Source organism: Cygnus atratus, chromosome Z, assembly GCF_013377495.2.
Source record: "Cygnus atratus isolate AKBS03 ecotype Queensland, Australia chromosome Z, CAtr_DNAZoo_HiC_assembly, whole genome shotgun sequence".
Lineage (NCBI taxonomy): Eukaryota > Metazoa > Chordata > Aves > Anseriformes > Anatidae > Cygnus > Cygnus atratus.
The window spans coordinates 61674332-61698586 of NC_066396.1; the positions used below are offsets into that span (position 1 = coordinate 61674332).

Sequence of the window (24255 nt, forward strand, 5' to 3'; positions counted from 1 at the left end):
GGGAGACCAGAAAGAAAAGTTCTCCTTTTGGAAGAGCAAATTTTCCACTCTCTTTACATTGTTGATTCATGTTGAACTCTTTCGGGTAGGCTTTTGCCAGGCAGACAGCACTGCAATATTAAACAAAAACTATCTACTGATAGAAAGACAACCCATATTAAACGAAGATTATATTTTAAGTGATGTGGAAGTTGAGTGGGACTGCTGTGCACATAATTCTTGTTGCTATAGTAGGCTACTGGAACTGATGTAATGGAGTGGAGTAGCCCATAATCTTTTAGTGTGCTGATGAGAATGATGGGAGCTTTTAGGGGAAAGGGAGGTTGAATCTGCTGGATGATCTCTGAAATTCGGCAATTATCTCAAGTATTTCTTTTTAGGTTCCACCTACTGTATGGTTCAGGTATCTCAGTCAGTCTTTCAAGTGAGAGTGTTTTTACTTTTCTTTCAGATAAAAGCAGTCAGTAATAGTTTGACAACAGCCTAAGCAAGCAACAGGATGATACCATGATGTCCCAAGAGCACGGTATGCTTGTGGTTTTCTTACTAAAGGGTGCTTACCCTATATAAAAACATTATTTGCATAAGAATTTTGAATAATTTGCTTGTAGAGGGATTGATTTCTTTCATATACTGTTAGTTCAGTTTTGTAGAGAAAAATGATCAGTTTTAGTATTTTCAACTTTGCCTTTGTGTTGCCCATTCATTCCCTTCTGAAATGAATGTTGTCAAAAAAGGCAGACAAGAATTCTTGCTCAAATTGTTTAAGGAGTTGTTTATTTGCCTTTCTCCCTGTTTTTGCAAGGACAAAAAAAAAAAGTCTGTAGAAATTATATGGCTGAGCAATTACATAGTAGATTTTATGCTTCACTCTTTTTAAAAGAAGAATTTGACACTCTTAAAACAGGAAAAAATCAGAATGTTAATGGCCACCACTCTTAGTATTGTTTAGCTGTCCTGTCTATCAGGATAACTTTTTAACAATCGCACTGTTAAGTACCTAACATTGTAGACTCCTGCAGAGGACTCCAGTTTTTCCAGTGCAAATGGCTCTCTACAGCCTTACAATACTCTGCTAAAGAAAAGATTAAATTATTCTTTCCTGGGGGGGAAAACTGTTTTGCTGTTGTGCATGTGTTGCTATTAATGACTGTGGAGTCAGTGGTATAAAGCGAATCCCTCTGTAGACCGTTCAGTGTCGGATGTTGTTCAGTGTCGGAACAGTCTGCTACTGTTCTGCTGCAGATAGGACAGTGTTCCCTTGATGCACTTTTGAAGGTGCAAAGTATAATTCAGTATTGCTGGCAGGGTGTCTTTTTACCTTGGGATTAGCGGGCTTTGTTCCTACCAGAGTGCTTACTGCTATGGATGCTTCTTACAGAGTTTTATCTCACTGTGCAGTAGCCATGGGAGATCTGGCTGGCAGTTCACAAGCTCACAGATACAGTGCTGGCATGTGGTGAAAGCCTCTGAGCATAAGGAGGGCTAGTGGGAAAAAGTTATGAAGTAGTGACACCCCAATTCTCCTGCAAAATTTCCTTCATGAGGTGATTGTAACTTCTTGTGCAGCTGTGTCCTTCAGCCGTGACTTATGATGAACCAGATGTTCCACTGAAAAAGAAGTTCAGCAGAATGACTTCAGAGCAGAAATCAGAATTGAAACATTGAGGGTGAGATCAGCCTGATGTCTAGGTTCTCATCAACAACAAAAGCAAAGTGGAAACCCTAAAGGCAAGTCAAAATTGTGTGAGTGGATTCATGAAAGCAGTGTTTGGCTGACAGCGTGTCCAGGAAGTCTGTGATATTTTTCATGTTTGTTTTTTGGGAATGATACTATGGAGCAATTTAGAATACAGTTTCTGAAAACATTTGTTCAAAATACTAACAAAACATGAAACCTCAGCATTTCATATGCAAAGTGCTATTTCACTTAATATCTTTGAAAAGCCAACACAATTGGAAAGTTGGATAGCATATGTCAGTGTGAAATTAAGTGATACAAACAAGATGTTAATAAATACAGTCTGTATTACAAAATGCTGCTTCAGTGCTGAAACTGTGCTTCATGTAACCTAAGTACCCAAGTGTGTGACAAGTCATCCAAGTTTTTGAAGCCAGGAACGTTTGAGGCAATATTGGAAATGTTATATGGGAATGATCCGGTACTGGCAAATCATCATATCCTTATCTGCATTTCAGGGGACACAAACCATACTGAGTGAACTATTGGTTATCATACACTAAATCTATAGAAACTATCAACATTGAAATTCAAAATGCAAACAAATTTTGATTCAAACTTAAGAAATAACTGATTGTCTTGTAAATCAGAAATGGTCATAAGGTTATATCACGTGCTTAGATTGGTGTTCCTGTTGAATAGTTTATGCAGTATGCAGAGAAAGAAAAAATGCTGGAGCTTTTACGGTGAGTGACCTTCATGAACATGAAATGAACAGGTAAAGTAGTTACTCAAACATAGGAAAGTACAATACTGTTGAAGGGTAGATTGGAATGAAAACACCAATAAAAGATGTGCTGCTTACACATCTCGTGCAATTATGTCTGTTAATTAAACCTCATTATGCAGGAACTACATTCCAGAACACAGAAAGAACAAAAACATCTTTTGTACATTTGTCTGCATTCTTGTTTTTGGTGTTTCACAGAGGCAGCCAGCACTTTTAGATGATGTAACGCAGAGGAGGGTGCTGAGATGCAGTGCAGCACGGTCATACTTCCAAGGAAGAACTATAAATGAAGAGTATGGAAAGGGAAGAAGCTTCAGGAAGTATCAAGGTGGCATTTGTCATCAATTCATGAGTTTTTTGTTTTGGTTTGTTTTTTTTCAGGCTTTTGAGTGATTAACAATTTTGTTGCTTATTACTTTTTTCCACTGTACCAGAGATGGATAATAATGTACTACTACAGAAGAGAAATAAAGATTGTATAATTGTGTGGTATTTATATTGCTTTCAAAACGTGATTGCAGCACTGAGAGAGGAGACTAGTTATTTAGCAGCTCCTCACAAAGACATCTTGACAAGCTCACAATCAAGAAGGAAAATCACATAAACTGAGCTGAGTCAAGTTTTAAAGTAGGTTTGTGATCCAGTAGTTGTCCATGCTGAAGACAGATTCAGACAGTGATCTCCCAGATGCTACCAAACTGGCTGATGTTGTTTATAAAATACATGGTGAAGATGAGAAAATAGTGAAACTACTTTTTGGAAAAAATAAACTGAAAATGGCTTAGTAGTTTGCACGAACATGCACATGTTCATAAAAAGGTGTGGTCTTAAGTTATGTAAGATCTCCTACATCCTTGGGGGGAAATAATAATGGAACTGAAGTTTTCAGTAAAATGACGAAACTCCTTCAAGTTTGTCACAATGCCCTTGAAATTTTCAGAATCAGAAAGTTTCATGCATTGAAACAGGTGAGAATGCACTTGAGGAACATGAAAAACAAAAGCACTCAATACTTCACCAGTGCTGTTTAGAAAGAATGAACTTGTGAAATCCATCCCAGACTTGTATGACTATAGTCATTTAGGCTGTTTGCAAGACTGAAGAAATAATAGGCACTTTTCTACGTAAGCCTGTCAGACACTGGAAAGAAAAATGCACATGTTAAAGGTAACCCACTATAAGTAACTATCTAATAACATGGCTGCTAATTATTTTTCAAAATTAAATAATTTATCATTTCTAGTACTGGCTTACCATTCTCTTAAATTGACATTGTATAAAGCACAGACATAATGCGCCTGGGTTACTACTATAAAACTTTCTATTGATCCCCACCAGCTAGAAGGTGTTAGAGCTGCTACTAACTTGTAGTTGGTTAAGAACTGAAATTTTGCTTAGATGTGCAAAGAGCCTGTTCAGCAAGCAGGCTCTTTAAAAATCCCATCTCCAGGTTTTAGCTACTGACTTTTTTCCAGACAGATTGGTGGGAAGCTGTTCGTTGCAACTTTGTACCAGTTTGGGGATCTAACACTTTAGAGGTTGTTACTGAAAGTGGCTACCTGCTACATTTGTCCAATCTCACCTTGCCTTCACCTTTTTTTCTAGGAAAAATTGTTAGACACAGCCCGAGACCAGTGGCTCTCTCTGCAAGACTACTCCATTAGAAACAAAAAAAGATTCAGGAGTTTGAATATTAAGTCTTAGAGAATGCTTGTAGTACCGACAGTTATTTCTAACTGTATTGGGGCAGTGTCTGGCAACATTTATGTAGGCAAAAAAATAAAGATTTATGTTTCTGGTCTCAGAATTCTTGTCATTTCCAAGCTATAATAACTGCCGAACAGAATTAACTGCTAAGATTTGTTTTGCACTGGTTTTGGGTTACCAAGTCACCCCTTTGGACTAATATGCAGGAGCTAGTAAGTGGGTAAGTGGTAAGAGGTCATCACTGAAACCACAGCCTTCTGTAGCACTCGGGAAATGGGTCAGCTGAGGTATGTGTAGTGGTGAGGAAAAGAAATTATAAATTAAAATTCAGCAATCCTGGGTTTAAAATAGCAGGAAAGGTATTTTTCTAACATGAAAATTGCAATCTTTTTTATTATTTAGATCAGCTGTGTACTGTGATATTTCAACTGAACTTAGAGTAACATGCATTGTTGGATTTGTTCAAAATACTAACTAAATACTAAATGGATTTCCTGTTTTTTTGTTTGTTTGTTTTTGTTTTGTTTTGTTGTTTTGTTTTTTAGAAGAACGTTTATCATAAATTGGTTTTATCAAAAGGGCAAATACTGAAATTCTGTACCTTACAATGTCTTATTTTGTAGCAGTGAATGTAAGCAAATTACTAATACAGCATCTAAACACGTGTGAGTTTTGGGGTTGTCAAAGAGGGAAGGTAGTTTAGATGTGATTAGTGATCCAAGATGGAATTATTGGATGCACTTGAAAGCTTACGGGTTGTCTTAGGGATTATATTCCCTGTAGATACCATCTGTTCAGGATTTTTGTTTTTGGGTCTTTGTTCTTAAAGTGCAATACTGGCAAGAGTAGCTTTTAAGACTTTTTTTTTTTAATTCTTGAGTGCAACAAGCAATGCCAAGTTTTATTGATTGCTAAAATGTTAATTCCCTTTGAACAAGAAAAAACGGAGAATCATGCTTCAGTACGTTATCTGTTCCATAGTGTGGTGGAATGAAGAAAAAATGAGGTAGAAGAAGCAGTACATGGTTCTAAGGGCCACTAATTACTAAAATAGCAATGGTAATTTAAGTAAATATAAATGCAGGCATGGTGTTATGCATTAGGACCACCTTTCTTAGATTTTTTTCTTAGATTTTATTTTTAACTGGACTGTGGAAAATAATGAAGACTTCTTTATTTTTTTCCTCCCTTCCTGTTTTACATTGACACTGTGTCTGACAGACAGTTGGTTTTGTTAAAAAGAAAAAAAAAAGTTGAAAGAAGGAGAGATTCTCAGATGGTCAAGGGGTGGGAGAGAATAAAGATACTTGTACTAGCTTGCTGTTGCACCAACCCTGCATTCTGTAACCCACCTCCAATGTTCTATGGCAGAGACCTCTTACTGTTATACGCTCAGTATTTTCCCAGAGAAGCTGTGGATGCCCCATCCCTGGAAGTGCTCAAGGCCAGAGTACCAAGTGGGGCTTTGGGCAACCTGGTCTACTGGGAGGTGTCCCTGCCTATGGCAGGGGAGTTGGAACTGGATGGTCTTGAAGGTTCCTTCCAACCCAAACCATTCTGCAATTAAAGCTGAGAATCAGAACTTTTGAGAGGTGTGCACAGGCAGAAAATTGACATGTTCCAAATTCCTCTTTAACCTAATTTTTAGTATACTGTATCCAGTTTCATTAGGGCTAGATCATTTGAGTGAAAACCATTTGAATCAGTGGGTGACTAGTCATATTCTTGAATGTAAATATTGAATATCTTTCGCCTGGCAAAGAGGCTTATTTGTAATAAACTTCAGTATAAGAAGAAAGTCTACTACATTCTGATATTAGGAAATAATAAATAATGCTAGCTATTTTTGAGATATTGACATTATGGCAAGTAGGTATGTCATATAAACTGACTGGTTGGGAGAGTAGTGGTTTTCCTCTCACAGAAGGAGACAAATACAGAAGAGAAATTAAAATGGGCATGTAAAGGGGAGAGAGACCATTTGTAATACTGGCTCTGTATCTATGTTTGGTTTGACAGCTAACATAGCCTATTGATGCTTTCTGATGATTTTTAGATAAGAAAGGGAGCTGTAATATGGATATGTATTGGAAGTATGAAATTCAGTGCTGACAACTTCCTGCTAACAGGAAAAATACCTAATCTTGAGAAGCTGTATTCTCAAGTGGATTTTAATTGGTACTACACCTGTTTTTACCAGATGGTGCTGTCAAATGAATCCATGTTTCTATGGTTTTCCTCTTTTGTGTAATGTAAATAAGACACACAAACAACCATGGTTTGACCTAAAATTTCAAGTTTTACTTGACTTTTTTAAATAACCTGGACACAAGTATTGACACAGCCATCTATCAAACTCATTTTAAAATAACGCACACAGTTGCTTCATGAATACTTAACATACATTGAGCATATGAATCACATCATTGATACATTTTTGTATGTTGTTTTAAAACATCTTTCTAGAGAGCTTTGAATTAAACAGGCTTTCCCAAAAGAAAATTTGCTGTATATTCAGTTTACTATTCACATGTGTAAAGATGGTTGATTTGGCAACTTAAATGGTAGTAATTTTTTCAGTCAACGACTTCAATACAATGAGCCTTTTTAAGAGTATGAGTTGCAATGTTAGGAATATTGATAAGTACAGTGCAGAAAACAGCAGGTCAAGGCTAGCTCCTAATGAGAGGAACCAGCTAACAAGCAGGGGGACCAGTCTGGGATACACAAATATGCTTTTTTGGTATGAATAGCAAACCCTCTTTATTGTATAAAACATGTGCCTTACAAAGATGTATATGTTGTTGGTGTTGCTAACTAGGAAGAGAGAGAATTCCGTAACTTACCTATCTATAGCACTTTCAGAAGTTTCAGAAGAGGTAAATGTAGAGGCACAAAGTTAAAATTGTTGGCCTGAGACCATTTCAGCTGACTAGAAGCAGAATTAGGATGAGAATGTCTGAAACACCAGTCATTTGTCTGTTTTAGGACAGGTCTGCACGACATCCAACCCCAGAGTAAACTCTGCTTGATGTGGTTACATCTCTCCTGTCTTCCACCCAACTCTCATCAGAAGGTCCAAGAATTTTGACCGGTGAACTATCCAAACTCCACGGCTGGGAACAAAACTGCCTCTAGGTAGTGAAGGCCATAGGAAAGCTAGGGGAAGGTAGGGCTGCGGACAGTAGGTGTAGCTCAGAGTTGTAAGTGGCAAGCCACTACAGATGCTGCATGCCTGTTTTAAGGCTACAAAGCACAGCTGTGCCAAAGTAAGTGCTTTTGTTGATTGATTTCTTGTAGGTCTCTCACACAGGACTTACGAGATCACAAGTAAAGGTATCTTTCCTCAAATGACAAAGGAAAAGAAGCTCAAAGGGAAAGGAGGCACATGTATATGGAGGAACTTTCTTCTTCTGTTCTATTAGCCAACAATGATGTCCAAATTTTGCTTTGTTCCAGCACTGACACTAACAGGTAACACATGAGCTAAGATTAGTCTTGTGCTGAGACAAAACTGTATTGTAGTACTCCAGACTGATCAGTAGACGTGGTAAAAACTGCTTCCTACACAGTCTCATTGGGAATAAGACTGCTAACTCAAATTCAAGACTGTTTCTGTAAGTTTCTCATTTAAATGCAAAAAAAAAAAAAGTTGGCTTGGTTAGAAAACAACTTCTGTGAATTGAGAATTGAAAGCTATCAATAGCAGACTAGATACAAGCCTATTTTCTCATGTAGTGGGATAAGTAAAATGCCACACATCTGGCTGATGGTATCCAGCAATAATACACAAAAGCTTCCAGGCAGATGACAACATACAGAAAACATTAGGTTGGATGTAAACCTTACAAGTAGTTTTCTTCCTGATCAATAAAATTTGAAGATTGGCAAGATACGGACACTATGTACAGACAATGCTCAATAATAACAATGCAAATACTCCTAAAGTAGCTCTATGTGCCTGTGCCTGAGTAAGGAATCCCCAATAACAGTAATGATTTAGAAAGCAACAAACTACAAGGAAGGGTATAACACTCCAGCTTGAAATACCTTCTTGAACAGTAAGGAGTGGCTTTGATTACAGACATCGTAACTAGTTCTTGTGTGGTTTGTTGTATTTTAGTAGTCTTGCAAGTCTTGCAAAAGATTCTGATGATGTAGATTAATCTCTATCACCACAATCTTTGCCACAGTGTTGGTTTGTTGTTTTGTTTTTTTTTGTTTTTTTGCCTTTTTTTCATTTTTTTGTTTTGTTTTTTAAACCAGTGCTTGTGAAAAGTCACAATAGATCCTAAAGAGTCACTTTAAATTGGAACAGTGATAATGAAACCATTCAAGTCAATTTGGAGCACTTTTTAACAGACTTAAAAGCAGCTTGAGCAAATACTTTAAGCTAAGCCCAACAAATGTCCTCGGATGATATCTATAGTTTATTCAGAAAATGCAGAACATCCATGAAAACAGCATTTGCACCACAGAGGGGTTCTAAGTGCTTTCCTTTCCTTGGAATTGTTCACTGAAAAAGCAGCACTGTCCAAAGTATACGTTCAAAGAAATCTATGTGAATCTGCCTTCACTGGAACAATATAGCATCTCTCAACCTGCAGACCAATCTGTGTTGTGATAGCAATATACAGCATATATGGCTTCCACCCTGGCTAATAGCACCCCTTTGACCACCTCAGATGATTAACCAATTTAGAAATACTGTGGAAAATAAAACACATTATATAAGGTTGTACTTCTCAACTACTTTTCTTAGTTAAAATGCTATGCTTCTTGAAAAGCATAACTCAGGTGCTATATACTCCAGTTCTCAAATAATATTGCATTTCTGACAGCATTGCAATCCCCTGGTATGGTGTTGCTAGGGGCAGAAGACATGGCATCACTAAAGGTCATAGTGGGGTGGAGTTTATGGAGGACAGATTTAAAAAGGCACATGAACTACCACTATAGCCATTTCCACTGCTGTTTCAAAAACTGTATAGTTTGGGGTTTACACCTAGGAAAAGTTACTTTCAAAACAAAAAGGCTTTGTTTCTTAGTTAGCAAAGCCAGGCAGTCTGTCCATGACTGTGGACAAATGAGAGGCAGAAGAATGGCTTCAGCTATTTATACAAAGTGACAGGACAGGAGCAGAGCTAGGCATCACTTCAGATATTTACTGTAAGATAATGTGCTCAGTGTGCAGCATTATTAAAAATTACTGTTCCTATTCTGACATTGAAAAAAGTTGCAATTATCATACCTGAAATACTGCCTTTGTCATTTTTATTATAGTAGAAATGGCTCAGAGAGGAGTAACAGAAGGTATTAGCATTGATTATTTCATATGAAAAGAGATTAAGGCAGGTTTTGCTAGTCTAGTTTGTTTATAAAAAAAAAAAAAGGCTATTTGCTAGCCCTCTTAAATCCTACTCTACAAGTTTTGTTTAACCAGTACTTAAGTGCATTGCTAAACATCCTTAATACAGTGGATCAGTACATATCCTCCATTTTTTTCCAGTATGTTTACTATTAAGATGATAGGTGTATTTTTACAGTATGGAATGTTCAGTTAAATAGCCCCTCTACACAAAAGGACATTCTTAATTGAGAATACTTAAAATTGCTGAGTGAAAGTAAGTCTGAATAATCTGTGGAACCCTCTGCTACAGGGTGTTACTGACTCTATTATTTTTGAGCTAAAAAACTGGGTTGTGTTGACAACAGTATTAACAACAGCAGCATCTGTTGTGCTAGGCTGAAATACAGTATGTAAGAGCTAGCAGCTCATGTTTCAGGGCACAAGTTGATCACCAGATGGAATTGTAACAATGCTTCTTCCCAAATCAGACAGTATTGCACAATTGGCCAAAAATATGACTATTTTGATCCCCTTGAAGCGTCTGATCCTGATCATGTTAGTTAATGGTAAATTTTTTTTGAAAAAGGCTATTCAGTTGCAGAGAAAATCATAAACACAGTTTTGCTGCAGCTATTTTTTTGCTCATTTTTTGGAAATGTAACTGCTGACCGTTCTGTTTTATGAAGACTTTCTTTTTGGTTATCTAATCAGACAGCTTCTCCTCAATCAGTCACATCACTAGAACAGTGTAGGTGATAAAGGCACTGCTTGGCCTTCCCAGCAAGCAGGCTCCATTTCTGAATGTCCTGAAGAAATTGCCACCACTTCAACTTCAGTTCCTTCCCTTGAACACACACACACACAAATTCTCATTTTCCAAAGAATAAAATCCATTCACCATCTTCAGTTACAGCAGTCAAGTCTCTACCTTGAAGCGTGACACCTGTACAGTTTTTATTGTTTTAGTCGTAGGTTTTCCATCGTTAGTGGATAGCACAGATTTTTCTTCTATTAGGCTATCTTTAGATCCATTCCGTCTCTGAAGGGAACAAATTAAAATATTCCGTGAAAAGGTATAGTAGAATTTAAATAGCATATTTTGATAATTGCTGCTATGACAGCCTTAGGCTAAGGATATGGCAGTTCATATATATACATAAGGGATAGGAAAGTCTCTACATTGGGTCAAACAGAACTTTTTCCCCCTCTTGCCTCCTTCCCCTCCCAGCTGCTGCCCCTCTGTGCTATTTGGATTGATATTCCCTATTCAGGAAATACCATGACTAATTATTTGGTATTTAGCCAAATACTGCAAACAGCATTCACTAGGAATTAATGGCCACTGTTGTCAGAAGTTCTGGGCCAGACGGAAAAGAGAGGTGGCTGCAGACACAGAGCATTGTCACATTAATTCCTTCCAGGGCAATGAATTTAAGCCACATAGTACTGAATGAGAATGGAAATAAACTGATGTGGATTTTGAACAGGATTCAACCACAAAAGTTACCTATTTCTATAAAGACCATAAATATGCATAGTCTTAAATACACCAACTTCCCACTTCCTGCTGGAGCAAATCCCTACAGAAATACCACAGATAGCTTGTCTTTTTCAATTTCCATCATAAACAGTAATACCTGAAGTTTATTGCCATCAAGGAACAGGTAGTGTGTTAGCTATCCTTACAGTGAAAAACAACTATTTGCTGTTTTAAAGTTGTTCTAGCTTATGTTATTCTAACTGCTTACAAGACAAAATAAGAGGTGTTGCTGATTATATTCTGCAGTTTCGACACTATGTACATTATCAGCATGTAGTTTGGGCATAGCCATATGCCAGATGAATAGACATGAAGATTGGTGTGGGAAGGAGACTTATATTTCACATTATTTTGATTTTATATTTGAGATTACACTTCTTAGATTTCTAAATAACAATCTTGTGTTGGTAAACACTCATTTATGTTGCTGAACACTAATATAGCCTCTTCAGAGGACAATTACTCTACTCTGCAGTGGTGCAGCCTCACCTCGAGCACTGTGTGCAGTTATGGACACCACAGTATAAGAAGGACATAAAACTGTTAGAGAGCGTCCAAAGGAGGGATACAAAGATGGTGAAGGGTTTGGAGGGGAAGACCTTTCCAGCATGAGGAGCAGCTGAGGTTCCTTGGTTTGTTCAGCCCAGAGCAGAGCAGGCTGAGGGGAGGCCTCATGGCAGCCTGCAGCTCCCTCATGAGGGGAGCGGAGGGGCAGGCACTGAGCTCTGCTCTCTGGGGACAGTGACAGGACCCGAGGGAACGGCATGGAGCTGGGACAGCGGAGGGTCAGGCTAGGTGCTAGGGAAAGGTTCTGCACCCAGAGGGTGGTCGGGCACTGGGACAGGCTCCCCAGGGCAGTGGTCACAGCACTGAGCCTGCCAGAGTTCAAGAAGCGTTTGGACAATGCTCTCAGACACAAGATCTGGTTTTTGGGTGGTTCTTTGTGGTGCCAGGAGCTGGACTTGGTCATCCTTGTAGTTCTCTTCTAACTCCGGATATTTCATGGTTCTATGAATTACAAATCATATCTATTTTTACTGAGCAAGCTATTGCATATATATGACCTCCCATTTCCAGCAATGATAATAAAAATCAAACTTAAATAATAATTTTTAAAAATAGTCTAGAAGAAAGGAAGATTGAGAAATCTCCCTACACAAGTTCACTCAGGTTTCTAAAACATAGTATTGAAGTAACAAAGCTTCTCCTAAGTACATGGGAATCCTATAGCATTGCTGGAAAAACCTCCTCCAGGTAAAACAGCAAGTAATTCTCAGAAGAGAAGCAGCATGTACCATTCTAACAGTCTGGAAGCTAGGTCAAAATATGTCTGGCATTTTCTCTTGCATGTTTTGTTTTCCTTTAGTGTGCTTGTATAACAGAACTGCAAGAGCTTTTTGAGTATCATTTGCTTCTCAAGTTTTGAGTTTAATACAACTATCAAATCTAAGAAATGTTACCATCATTTATGATAAAAGCTAGTGATCATATTTAAAAAGACAAGTCTTCTCCTTTTTAGATTTCAGTGTCAAAAACTATTCAGCATTAAAAAACAAAGAAAGAAAGAAAAAAGAAAAAAAGAAAGCAATTCTTCAAGCCCAAGCAACCAAGAAAAGGTCTAAGTGGAGGATAAACAATTATAGTAGACCATCATTATGGCCACATCTTAAACAAACTTGCATATTTTAAGAAATCGTGAGAGTTCATTTTCTCCTGTGGAGAACAGGGTATCATTTTAAGGAAGCAGAAAACTTAAACTGAGAAAACGTCCTTCAGCAGCAGAAGCTGGTGTCCAGAGGAGCATATATTACAGAATTCCATATATTAAGAAATATAAACAAAGTAGTCAGACTGCAAAATGTAAAATTTCCGGTCACATTGCTGCTGAAAAAAAACCTCAAGTCAGTTTTAATTTTCACTTAAAAACAAAGACCTAATTTAAATAAAGCACTAGACACCCTTCTGTCTCCAAAACAGGAAAATTGTAGAGGATGCACAAATACTAACCTGTTGAGTCAATTGGATGCTGGGGCCTTTAGCATCTGAGGATCGTGTAACAGGAAGCGGAGGCACCATATCATTTTTGGCACTGGAATTATGATGTTGCAAAGTGAGTATTGCTATAATGAAATAAACTGTAAGCGTGTACAAGAATAATTAAACTGACACAGAGAGTTATATAGGCAAAATCTGGAAGGCCTATCACCTGATTTCAGCCATCCAAAAGCTATCATCTGATTATCCGTAGTCATTGAGCAGAAGCTTCTTCAGGGAACCTTTTATCCCATCCCTATTCCAGGGCCTCTCTTCTCCTGGTCTACAAAGACAGTCCAGCTTCATGGGAGGTGAGTCCCATCTCAAATCATGTACGTGCTACACATATCTCAGGATGCCATCTAGCTAAAACTAGTCTTTCAAGCCCCTTGATACAGAGTATAAGTATTTACTTCACAAATCAGTCTTTTTTGACTGATCCACCCATTGCAGTAGAGGGCCATACTGGAGTTCCTGTGAAACATACTACTACAGATGGCATCTTGACTCTATTAATGATGTACGTATTAAGGATTTGGAAAGCAACTCATGATTTCTTCTCCCTTCAGAAACTTTATGACCTACCACCTAGGAGCAATACAGGCTTTTTTGTTTTGTTTTGTTTGTTTGTTTGTTTTTCCCCTTCCATGTGGGTCAAGCAAGCAAGCCTCTGTGGCCAAATACACCAGAAATGCTGTTGTAGTTCTTTGAGTCACTTAGGTTTGAAGACCTACTATTTACAGGGTTGCCTGAATCCTATGGCAGCAAACAATCATATGTATACCACTTCTAATCTAACCATGAGCTCTGAATAACTTCTGGGCCAGTTTAAAACAGTACATTGCTAATAATCCCATTCACGTACTTCACTTCTGACAGAACAGATCTTTCACCATCAGAGCACTGGGACCGCCGATACTGACGGTAACTTCGAGGGGAATGTGAATGCCTAATGCGTATTGGGTCGCCTTGAGTCCTACGAGAGACACAAAATTCGGAACAGTAGCTTAATAAATCAGACCTTCAGCATAAAAACATAAATGCAACTGCAGACTGAGAGATGCTCATACAGTATAATAGGCAGCTTTTTGCACTGGCTGAATTTAAATGGCTAATGCTTTTCTTTTGAGTCTGTGCTTTGCACTTTAAAAGTGCAAAGGTCACAAACTGGCATGCCCACATGTAAGAATGAAACCATTTAATACAGAATGCACTAATATATGCAGCTTTAACATCAGCCCTTTCTGTTTAGTGGTGTTGTGGAAGCACATTATAATGCAAAGTGCAATCCCATTTCTGTCACAGGCAGCTGCTTGCATTAAGACATGCCATCCCAAATGGGCAATTATCACAGTGAAATAGATGTCTGTTCTTAAGGAAATGGATATGCCCTGGCAGCTACCCATGATAAGCAAGGGAAGAGGGGTTGAACAGGTCAAACAGTGCTTTAGATGGCCAGAACAAAAATTTTAAATGAAAGCAGAAGTTTAAGAAAAAAAATGGACTTGAGTATTTGCATTCAGTTCTCCCTGATTCTGTAGTGCATAACATGTAGAAAAGACTGATGGGTAGCATAGGGGGACGTGCTGAACACACAGGCATATGGGAGGTTCATGAGTGTGTAACAAAGGGAAAGAGATTAAGATGACTTTTTTTCATAATTGGGAAAGAGAAAATACTAGGTTTTAAAAATAAGAAGTATTCTCACCCAACCCATCCTAGAAAGACATTTGGGGTAGATAAAAGCCTAGGGATTACGTGAAAGCCCACTCCCATTTCAAAATAACAGAGTTCATGGTAAAAAGAAGTATATTCACAAAGAAAAATCCTGACATAAACTCACTCTATTTTAGTGTATGGAATTTCTTTCAATTGCTCCTCAGACAGGCCGGATGGATCCACAAGTTCTTTCCTAGAAAGCATTAGGCAAAGTAAAAAAAAATGTAACTAATTCCAACTGCAAAATCATTCCTTTTATTATTATTACACTAGGCTAGAAAGATTTACTGAAACAAGCTATTGTCAGCCCTGAAGCTATCTTGACATCAAAATAGGAAACTTAGTAAAAAATGTGTCTAACTTCACCTTCGTCACTTCAACTGCATGTCACATCCTGTTCCACCTTCCTCTCACCTCCCTGCAATCTGATCTTGCAGCTTCACAATACACACGAATATTGTGTATTCTGAATGTCATATATACTTTGGAGTAGTTAATCTTCCCAAGTGGTAGTTTTAGGTGTAATAGAATAGAATGCCTCGTCCTAGAAGTGTATTACAAACAAGTACATTTTGGAAGCCCCAGCTCTAAAATACTGCATTTTTCTTTATAATTCATCGACATGTAATGGTCATCTGTATTCAGTGGTCTGCACTTGTAGAAGATACTCTTCTACAAGATACTCTTCTACAAGACATTTACACCTGTATAATGTATTGTGGCACACAACCAAATCTGAATGTAATGCCCTGTAGGCACAGTGCGAGGGATGTGATTAACTACATGAGAGGCACTGCAGCAGCTACTCAAGACTCTATGAGGACCATACTTACTGAATATGTTTCCAGAGTTCTTCTTTAGCTTGTACATCTGGGCTTCTCCTACAAATACCAACAGAGAAAGGCTGACCTGTGAAAACTGTCATCTGACATATCGCTGTTCCATAACCAATTTTAAAAGCACAGCCTACATAAAAATCATGGTAAGTGTAGTCCACCAATGACTTCTATTTTAAGGATGGTTATCTCAGAAAAAGCATTAAATTTCATTGCTTCATTCTAACTGAAAAGTAAATTCTTCTAATGTCCTGTTCCACAAACCTTCAGCAAGAATATTCATAAAATATAAATGACAGAAGAGCTTCTCTTCGCAACTCAAAGCAATGCCCAGCTACCACTATCCCCTTACCCAGCTGAAGACAGCCTGTTCTGGAATAACACCTTTGTAAAAGGCCCTGAGAAATATCCTGTGGCCCACAGAGCCCTTTGTGGGCAGGAGGAGGGACAGACCATGCCAGGCTGACACAGCAGTGATCAATCCCTGGCCATCCCCAGTGAGTACCAGTAAAGAGGACCTGTTCCTCTGCTGCAGTCACAGTACAGTCCCTGCTTTCTGGTCATTTTCAAGTAAGGTTTCTACTCAGTTTATTTAACTTAGTGTTGTCTGGGACAAAAATAAATAATAATAATAGTAACAACATCAACTTTTCCTGCCTCCCTCCCCCCAAATATATTTTAGCAAGTATTTCATCCATGGACAAATTACTCAGCTGAAATTGGAGTTTCTGTGTTGCAGACATGGAGATGTAGCAAAGCAAGACTGGATGGCATGCCCCATATTTTCCATGGAAATACAGAAAATACTGCTTTCAAATGGGATACCCTTTCTTTTTATTTTCCTTATTCTATTAAATCACGGGATTAGTGTGAAACCCCCACTGCTGCTGAAGTTAAACCTGTAATTCACCAAAACCACACAGCTAACAGGTTAAATAAGCACTCTTACACATTGGCAGGGTCTGGATTTGCATGGAGCAGTCAGATAACGCTTTCACTGGGATTATATAAATGCAGTGCAGACAGCTAGACTGTCCTACACCATCTGAGATGTGAGAGATTCAACATCTAAATGAATTCAACATGCACAAATGCTCCCACTGAAGTCACAGTTTCTCATTGATTAAGTCTTACATCATCAGATTATAAAGTTTTTTTTTGTTTTTTTTTTTTCTTTAAACAAAAAAGCCTGTCATAGTCAAAAATGCCTTTGGAGTGAAATACTCCAGATTTCAATGAAGATCAAGAAGGAGAGTAGAGTTCTGCCTTTTAGCACCTGCTAAATTGGCTACCCACTGCCCAGTGACAGAGCCATATCAGCAGTAATTCCAGACTGTACACTGTAGCTAACAGTTTCATCGTTTGTTTTTTTTTTTTTTAATTTATTTCACCATTACTATGTTTGGCTGATTTCCCAACCTCACTTTGAGAATAATGTTCAGAGACATCTGTATTTCAGTAAATGTTTCACAGTTGGTGTAAAGGCAGATTACTTAGAGACAGTTATTTTTATTATTATTATTATTTAGATTGTACAGGTGTAGATGTACTGGAAGAAATTAGTTTAATGCTTTATAAATACCAGAGAGAGACAAAATGGTGAGAAACAACTATACACTTATGATTCGCTAATGGGACTAATACAAACTAATCCATAACCCTCCTGGGCTTCAAGGAGGGACAGATGCCCAGGCAGCACTTTGCAGCCAAACCCAGACAATTCCCATCCTTGCTGGACCAACCCACTGCCCGTTCTGACTACTCAGGTCCTCATGATGGCAACAGCGACAGCCAGAAGTAGCTTGCAGTCTGATTTTTATTAGCACTCGGAAGTGTTTGTAGCATCATGTGCTCATATTTATTATAACGTATTATTTCATTTTCTCAGGCTTTCACATCTCCCATGTCTCCTTCTCCCTTCCTGTTTTTCCTGTTTGTGTTTCCTTCTCCTTCTCACACTAGTCCATATTGTTTTTAACTCCCTAATGCAGCAGCTTGGTATGCAGTGGCTTCTAATAGCCATTTTCACCCCTCAGTTTTTAATTGATTCCTCCTTCTCTACAACCCCCTGCTCACAAATTAGCAGCTGCAAACTCTGTATTCACCCTGGGGCTGGGAAGATAAGCATCCTCTTCTGTGACTGAATAATCAGGCAGTGGGAAAGTGAAAGCTCCCTGAAAAATGCCAGCTTCTCCAGGGAGGCTTTGTCATGCTTACAAGCTTCAGTTTGCCTGAGGAAGCAAAGCCTCAAGGTCACTCCCAAACCCAGGACTCCCATACAGCAGGGCATTGTGCACACCACCAACCCATCTGATCATGGAAATACAACTGTTCAGGATGTGGCCATAGGTCTCACAGTATCACCAAACATCATATAAAACCTCACCAGCACTAAGAAATAATAATCTGTGGACCTGTGTGGGAAGTGAATGATTAAATAAGAAGTCACCTTCATTTCTCCATTCTCTAGGAACTGTGCCTCCTGCGGCCAGCTCTGGGTGCTTAACTCTGTGATCTCCACCATCTCTCCCTCCTCCTTTTCCTTCTACCCCACAACAACACTGATGAGGAAGCCACTGCTGTAAAATACCTGTAGCTTTAAATATGGCATCCCACAAAGAAAAAGAAAAAAAAAAAAAGTACAAAGGAAAACAACTAAACACAATCATTCCTCAAGCAAATGTTTTTAGGTATTCTCATCATAACATTATTTATTTTCCACATGCTTAAGAAGTGTTACAATACTGGGATAACCTCACAGCATTTATCTGAGTTAACTCCCAGCAAAAGAATATTCAGAAATATGATACAGGTCAAGTATCTGAATAGAAGCATTTTTCTATGAAAGGTTTGTTCCTGCTTCCTTTGAAGGCAGCAGGATCACTATCACTCCAAAATGAAGAAAAGCCTATAGAAAGAGTGGTCTTGTTAGGGTGTAATGTAGGTATTGCGAATACTGCTTTGGAAATTCATGTTTGTATAGCACTTAATAAGCCCGTGACATTCAAGCCAGACCACAATCCCCCTTTCATGTTGTTTTCACCTCTTCTATTGTGAATTGTTCGAGAACTCACGGCTTGGAAACATAACATATACACAGATTGTCCTATTGCAGTATCCGAATCAAGTTTCAAACACACAATGGCTTCTGGACAATTAGTTCACTAATCGAATTCTCTAATGTGCAAGAAACCTAGTGGGAATTCCCAGTAAGTGGTGAATCTCTGGGGTTTTTTGTTTGTTCTTATTCTGTTTTTACAAGCTCAAACAACCCTACATGTTAATAAGGTCTACATTATTTTCTGTATCTGCATCTGCACCCTCATTAATATTTCAGTTTGATTCACAAATGGTAAATTTAAATAGCCATGGAATTTTAATGGCCATTCTTAATTAAAAAAGCCCTTTGGCTACACAGATGTTTTACGTGAACTCTTGAAAATAAACCCTGTAGAACTAGAATTGGGAGCTCCCTCTATCTGCTGATTCTTTTACAAGAAAGAAAGGTCAAATTCTTGTCAACTATTTTTATTCCTGAGACCAAGGAGACACCAACCCCCACCACCACTAATGATTAATATTGCTCATAATGAAACAAATGAAATGTGATGCACCAAAAACAATAAAAATATTTCAGCCATTACTTCACACTTCCAAAATCAACTTCTAGTTAACCTGACTGTAATAAGGAACTTGATGTGAAAGGCTTATTTGTATTATTAAAATGAAGGTTTTGTAGCAGTTGTTAAATGTGCAGATTGAAGTGACCATATGACTAGATTTAAAAATAAAAATACCCATACCCTACACTCTAAGAAATCAGTTGTTTCCCTTGCCTCTGACCTGCATCCAGTCACGTAAGCAAGCAGCTAAGCCAAATTAAATTAAATAACTGCTCTTATAACCTAATGCAGCTTAGGCTTATCCATCTTATTTGATTTGGCCATTCAAAGAGTTAAAGGCCTTTTACTAAACTTTTATAAAAGCCCTTTTTAAAAGGAATTCTCTTTTTACTTTTTCACCTATTATTTTCATAGATTAAATATCTATTAATTATCTATGCCGTGCTTGGGGGCTTGGGCTTGTCTGGGTTTTCGTTTTTTGTTTTTTGCTTTTTTTAACTGAAGAATGAGATAAAAGGGAGGAATATAATCATCATTAACACAAGGGAAAGAAATGAGGAATCATACAAAATCTTCAGGACTTTCCCCTTTCTTTGTATTCTCTAGGATCTTCCCTTTCTTTATAAAACACTATATGTTTACAGTTTTTGCTAACGGTAATTTAAATGAAATATAACCCAGAATGTCACTGTGCTCGAAAATAAAACCCATTTCATAACCGTATTTAGCCACAAGAGGGAGCCTGTGCTGTCCAACAAATGACATTTACTTGGCACACGGTAAAAGAGAAAAGTTGCTTATAAATTTAATCTAGCCATTATAACTGAGTGTATTTCCCAGTTTACAGCACTTTACACATCTAGTAAAAAAAAAATAAATCAAAATTGATCACCTGTATTTATTTTGTGGTGTCCATACAAGTGAGTTTTAATATTTCTGATTTTTAGTAATATATGATTGTATATGATTGTATAATTGCATCTAATAACATTTTACTTTTGTGCATGTGAAAGTGAACAAGTCTGTACAAAACCAGTTAAAGCAGAAATTCCAACATTTGGAATTTTAATGGCAAATAATCTTTCTCATAAAAAGATGAAAATTGTAAGCTATGAAATGAGATAGAAATGAGTTTCAGCACCATGGGTAACTGAGAACAGAACTCAAGGGGATTTTAATACCAGAAACTTCAGTGCAGATTACAGCTTCAGCAGGTAAGAATGAAATAGTCCATTAAGGCATTATACAGGTTCTGTTGGTCCAGTCTTCACATGAAAGAAAAAGTTAAAACATTAATGGGAAGTGTCTACCTAAGTGTGCTATAGAGGTCACATATTATGCCATCAGCATCAGAGCTCAGCAGTTCATCTATTTTAGCCAGGCAGTGAGGATGGGGACAGAGTTTCAAAGATCGCTCCCTCTTGCTTCTCTCCCAATGTCTCCCTCCCAGCTGCATTCCTTGCCCTGCCCTGCCATACCCTCTGCTTTGGATGGCAGATCAGGCTGGACACAAACACAGCACAAAACTGTTTGTCTATACCCCAAAACATGCCATTAAAACACAATAAAATAAGCCAATATTTTCATCAGTTTGATAGAAATTATTTTACAAGCTAACAACTTTGCCACGTCAAAACCAGCTTTCAGTAGGACAGCCTAGCAGCATTGCTCCATCATGGAAGTCCTGATATCAGGATGCAATAAAATCAGTGGCTGATAGGTACTAATGATAATTTGACAAGGAGGCATCAGTAGTTGGTCTCACCTGGAACAATCCTGCAGACTCTGTATTGATTTAAGACGCATACACACACACTTCACAAAAATTCCTGCACCTATCACACAAAATCTGAATGTTTTCCCAGAACCAGGAATCACTGCCCTCATTACGGAGCTAAGCATCCAGGACTTCATCCAAGGTAATGGAGTGAGTTACAGTTCAGGTGTGTTACAAAGCCCCTTCTCTATTACTCATACCTTGCAATTCAAATCACTATGGTAAGGGAGTTAGACCTCAAAGACTAATCTGCTAATTTAAGGATGTGCCACATGAGGGTTGCTGCTCCTCAGCAGCTGAGAGCAATAACCATGCTGGAGATATTCCTCCTACATTTTAACATGCCACAGCTGCCTTAATTTTCATGTCAAAGTGGGTACATACGATCGAGATCTGTGCCTGGATCGCCGGTAGTTCGGATCTGCCTGGTTTTTCTCCTTTTGTCGACGAAGCACAGCTTCCCACTGAGGAGCTGAGTCAACCATGTCATTCTCTTGGCGTAATCTGCAAAAGAAGTACAAGGAGTTTAGTCTGAGGTCTCCAAGACAGGATGTTCAGAGGAAGAGATGAGTGTTTTTTTTGGTTTGTTTTTTTTTTTTTTTAATCTCCACTGAAATCCAGCTCCTGCAATCAAATATTTTTAATTTTTATCTTGCTTAATTTTAATTAATCTTCCCAAAGTACGTAAAATGCAAGAACCCACATAAATGGAAACTCACTAATTTGCTACCTAGAAACAGCATAAGCAAAAAAAAATTAATCAATCTAAGCCATTAAAAACAAGCCTACAACTCAAATTCAACCTGTCTTCCCAGCCCAAACCAAACATCTGGATGTTTTTCCTTTCTCACTTAGGTGTTAACGTACACCTCATCTACAGCAAATGTAAGCCTGATATGCTAACACAAAGCTCTCATACAACTACGACTCATTCACCTCCTTTGCCACCTGAGGCCTGGTAACCCTTCCCAGCAGGTGCTTCTGGTCAAGGGAACATGCACGCTGCCCTAAAAAGAAGAATAATCCCACCACAAAGGACACACAGTTAATCTCCTTCTTTTATTGAGGTGACAGAGGGAGGCAAAAGTAAAAATGGGGAGGGGAGAAGGTGTTAAACTCCAGCCCTGTCTCCCCAGGGTGGATGGGTGGAAGCAGGACAGGACAGCATCCCATCCAGAGGTGCAGACAAGCCCATTCCTCAAGCAGTAGCTGAACTAACAGGGCATGAAAATCTAAATTCTGTGAATCACATCGTAACATTAAAATATCCAAATTCTTTAGAACTATGATGTTCCAGTGCTAGGCATTTTCAGGTGTGATTTTTTATTTCTTCTAAAGCCATGAATCCATTACTGGAATGTAGTAAAGATTAGAACAAATGTAAAAATCCTGTAAAGTCATCAAGTTCAATAGGAGGCTGAATTAATTCTACAATGACACGACTAGTCAGGACAATCAGTGCGACAGTGGCTGGCCATTCAAAGTTCTAAAGAATCTTCAAGGTTTTAGGGTTGCAGATACATCTGCTTCTGCTGTGACAAAATGATATGTTGGGACAAATGAAACTTAAGTTCATTTAAAATTTAAGTTCATTTAAAATTTAAACTCTATTTGAATTCAAAATTCAACAAGGATTTAAAAACATTCCTGGAAAATATTACTGCAAGAGTAGGTTGCCTGATAAGACAGTATGACTGGCATACTGAAGAAACCAGAGAAGTTTAACAATAACAGGAAGACTGCAGGTAGAACAAACAAACCATCAGATATGAGTGAATTACCTGGTGGAGTCAATGCAAAGTATGCTGTTGTTGTTGCTCTTCAGTACCTAGGTACCTTTCTAGTTGAATTTTGAATAGTATCAGGCTGAACTGGCTAAGCAGGCTGCTGCTTTTCTTTTAATCTGATCTTCTCTCACATGCATAATGAGTTTTGAGCTAGATTCCCAACTACGGTAGCACCACAACACTACTAAATGGCACCAACTATCTGGGGTAGACAACAATATCAGGTTTTGATTTCTAAGCAGGTATTTTCAAACCTGTAATCTGGTCGCATGGATTAACATAAGCATCTAACTAAGGTTTTTGTAGAAGAACTCACACGGCAACAAGTAATGAATTGTGATTTTCATCCTGAACAATCCAATTTGTGGAGACAGCAATCATCCCACATTGTATAAACAGTATCAACTGCCTCACACATACGGCTGTTGCTTAAAAAGTACCACTGTATCACAGCAGACCTCTGTTAGATGGAGATATGAGGCAATAAGGCTTTAATTTTGCAGCTGCAAAAAGGTACTATACTCACATTTAACTATACAAAGGATGACCAAGGTAACACAGCCTCTACATAAAATACATTACTTAGATTAAATGATCAAATCATAATTATTGAGGGGTAGAATCTTTAGCACTCTGACAACAGAATTGACAACCCATATAAAACTGTAAAGAAATTTAACTCAAAATCTAATTTTCTATTTCAAAGTACTTTTGATAGAAAAACATTGCCCTTGTACTCCATTACAAATTCCCATTCATTTTTTTCACATTTTTCTCCCACATCGTAACAAATTGATCAATGTCTTATAGAAAGAAAATTGTTCTCACTGGCATGTGAAATAAATTGACTTAAGATCAATGGCTATGACAGTGACAAACTGGGCATTGTCAGCAGAAAGACTGTATGTGATGGTAAAATGGAAAGCTAGAAGACTTATCACTCATCTATTGATGTGGAGATGTTTTTTCCCCTTTTCAAGGTGGTATGAAAGCAAGCTACGTTTACCCAATGATAAATTCCCTTCGTTCTTAAGCCAAGCAATTTGACTCCTGAAATTACATTCAAATTATTTCAGAATATAATTATCATTTATGGTCAGTGTACTATAATGACTGGCTTGTTGGCAATGTGAAGTTTTTAGCAATGCGAAGGCAGTCTTAGCAATGTGAAGGCAGTCTTAGCTGCAGTGACCATGAGATGGTGGAATTCAGGATCTTGATGTTGGGAGAAGGGCAAAAAGCAAGATCACAATAGTGTATTTCAAGAGCGCAGACTCTGGCCTCTTCAGAGATCTGCTTGGAAGAGTACTGTTGGATAAGGCCCTGGAAGGAAGAAGGGCCCAAGGAAGCTGGTTTGTATTCAAGGATCACCTCATCCAAGTTCAAGAGAAGCCCATTCCAGTGAATAGGA

At 38.1% G+C, this 24255-nt stretch overlaps 1 protein-coding gene and 1 non-coding gene across 3 annotated transcripts in view; one reads left to right on the top strand and one right to left on the bottom strand.

Annotated features, from left to right (window-relative positions):
- Positions 1-685: 685 nt before the first annotated feature.
- LOC118255986 (small nucleolar RNA SNORA13) lies at positions 686-812 on the top strand. Its single transcript, XR_004781124.1, has one exon. It is a non-coding gene; the product is annotated as a small nucleolar RNA SNORA13 (small nucleolar RNA).
- A 5600-nt stretch (positions 813-6412) lies between these two features.
- Positions 6413-24255, bottom strand: part of EPB41L4A (erythrocyte membrane protein band 4.1 like 4A) — a 137130-nt gene continuing 119287 nt past the window's right edge. The window contains exons 18-23 of one of the 2 annotated variants that reach the window (XM_035562626.2): positions 21442-21561; positions 15655-15702; positions 14946-15014; positions 13968-14078; positions 13076-13157; positions 6413-10567 (exon numbers count right to left, since the gene is read on the bottom strand). In XM_035562626.2, coding sequence (XP_035418519.1) covers positions 10445-10567; positions 13076-13157; positions 13968-14078; positions 14946-15014; positions 15655-15702; positions 21442-21561 — 553 coding nt within the window. In that variant the 3' untranslated portion in view covers positions 6413-10444. Of the gene's footprint in view, positions 10568-13075; positions 13158-13967; positions 14079-14945; positions 15015-15654; positions 15703-20272; positions 20546-21441; positions 21562-24255 lie in introns of those variants that run through there. The other variant, XM_050716467.1, reaches the window with a different exon arrangement.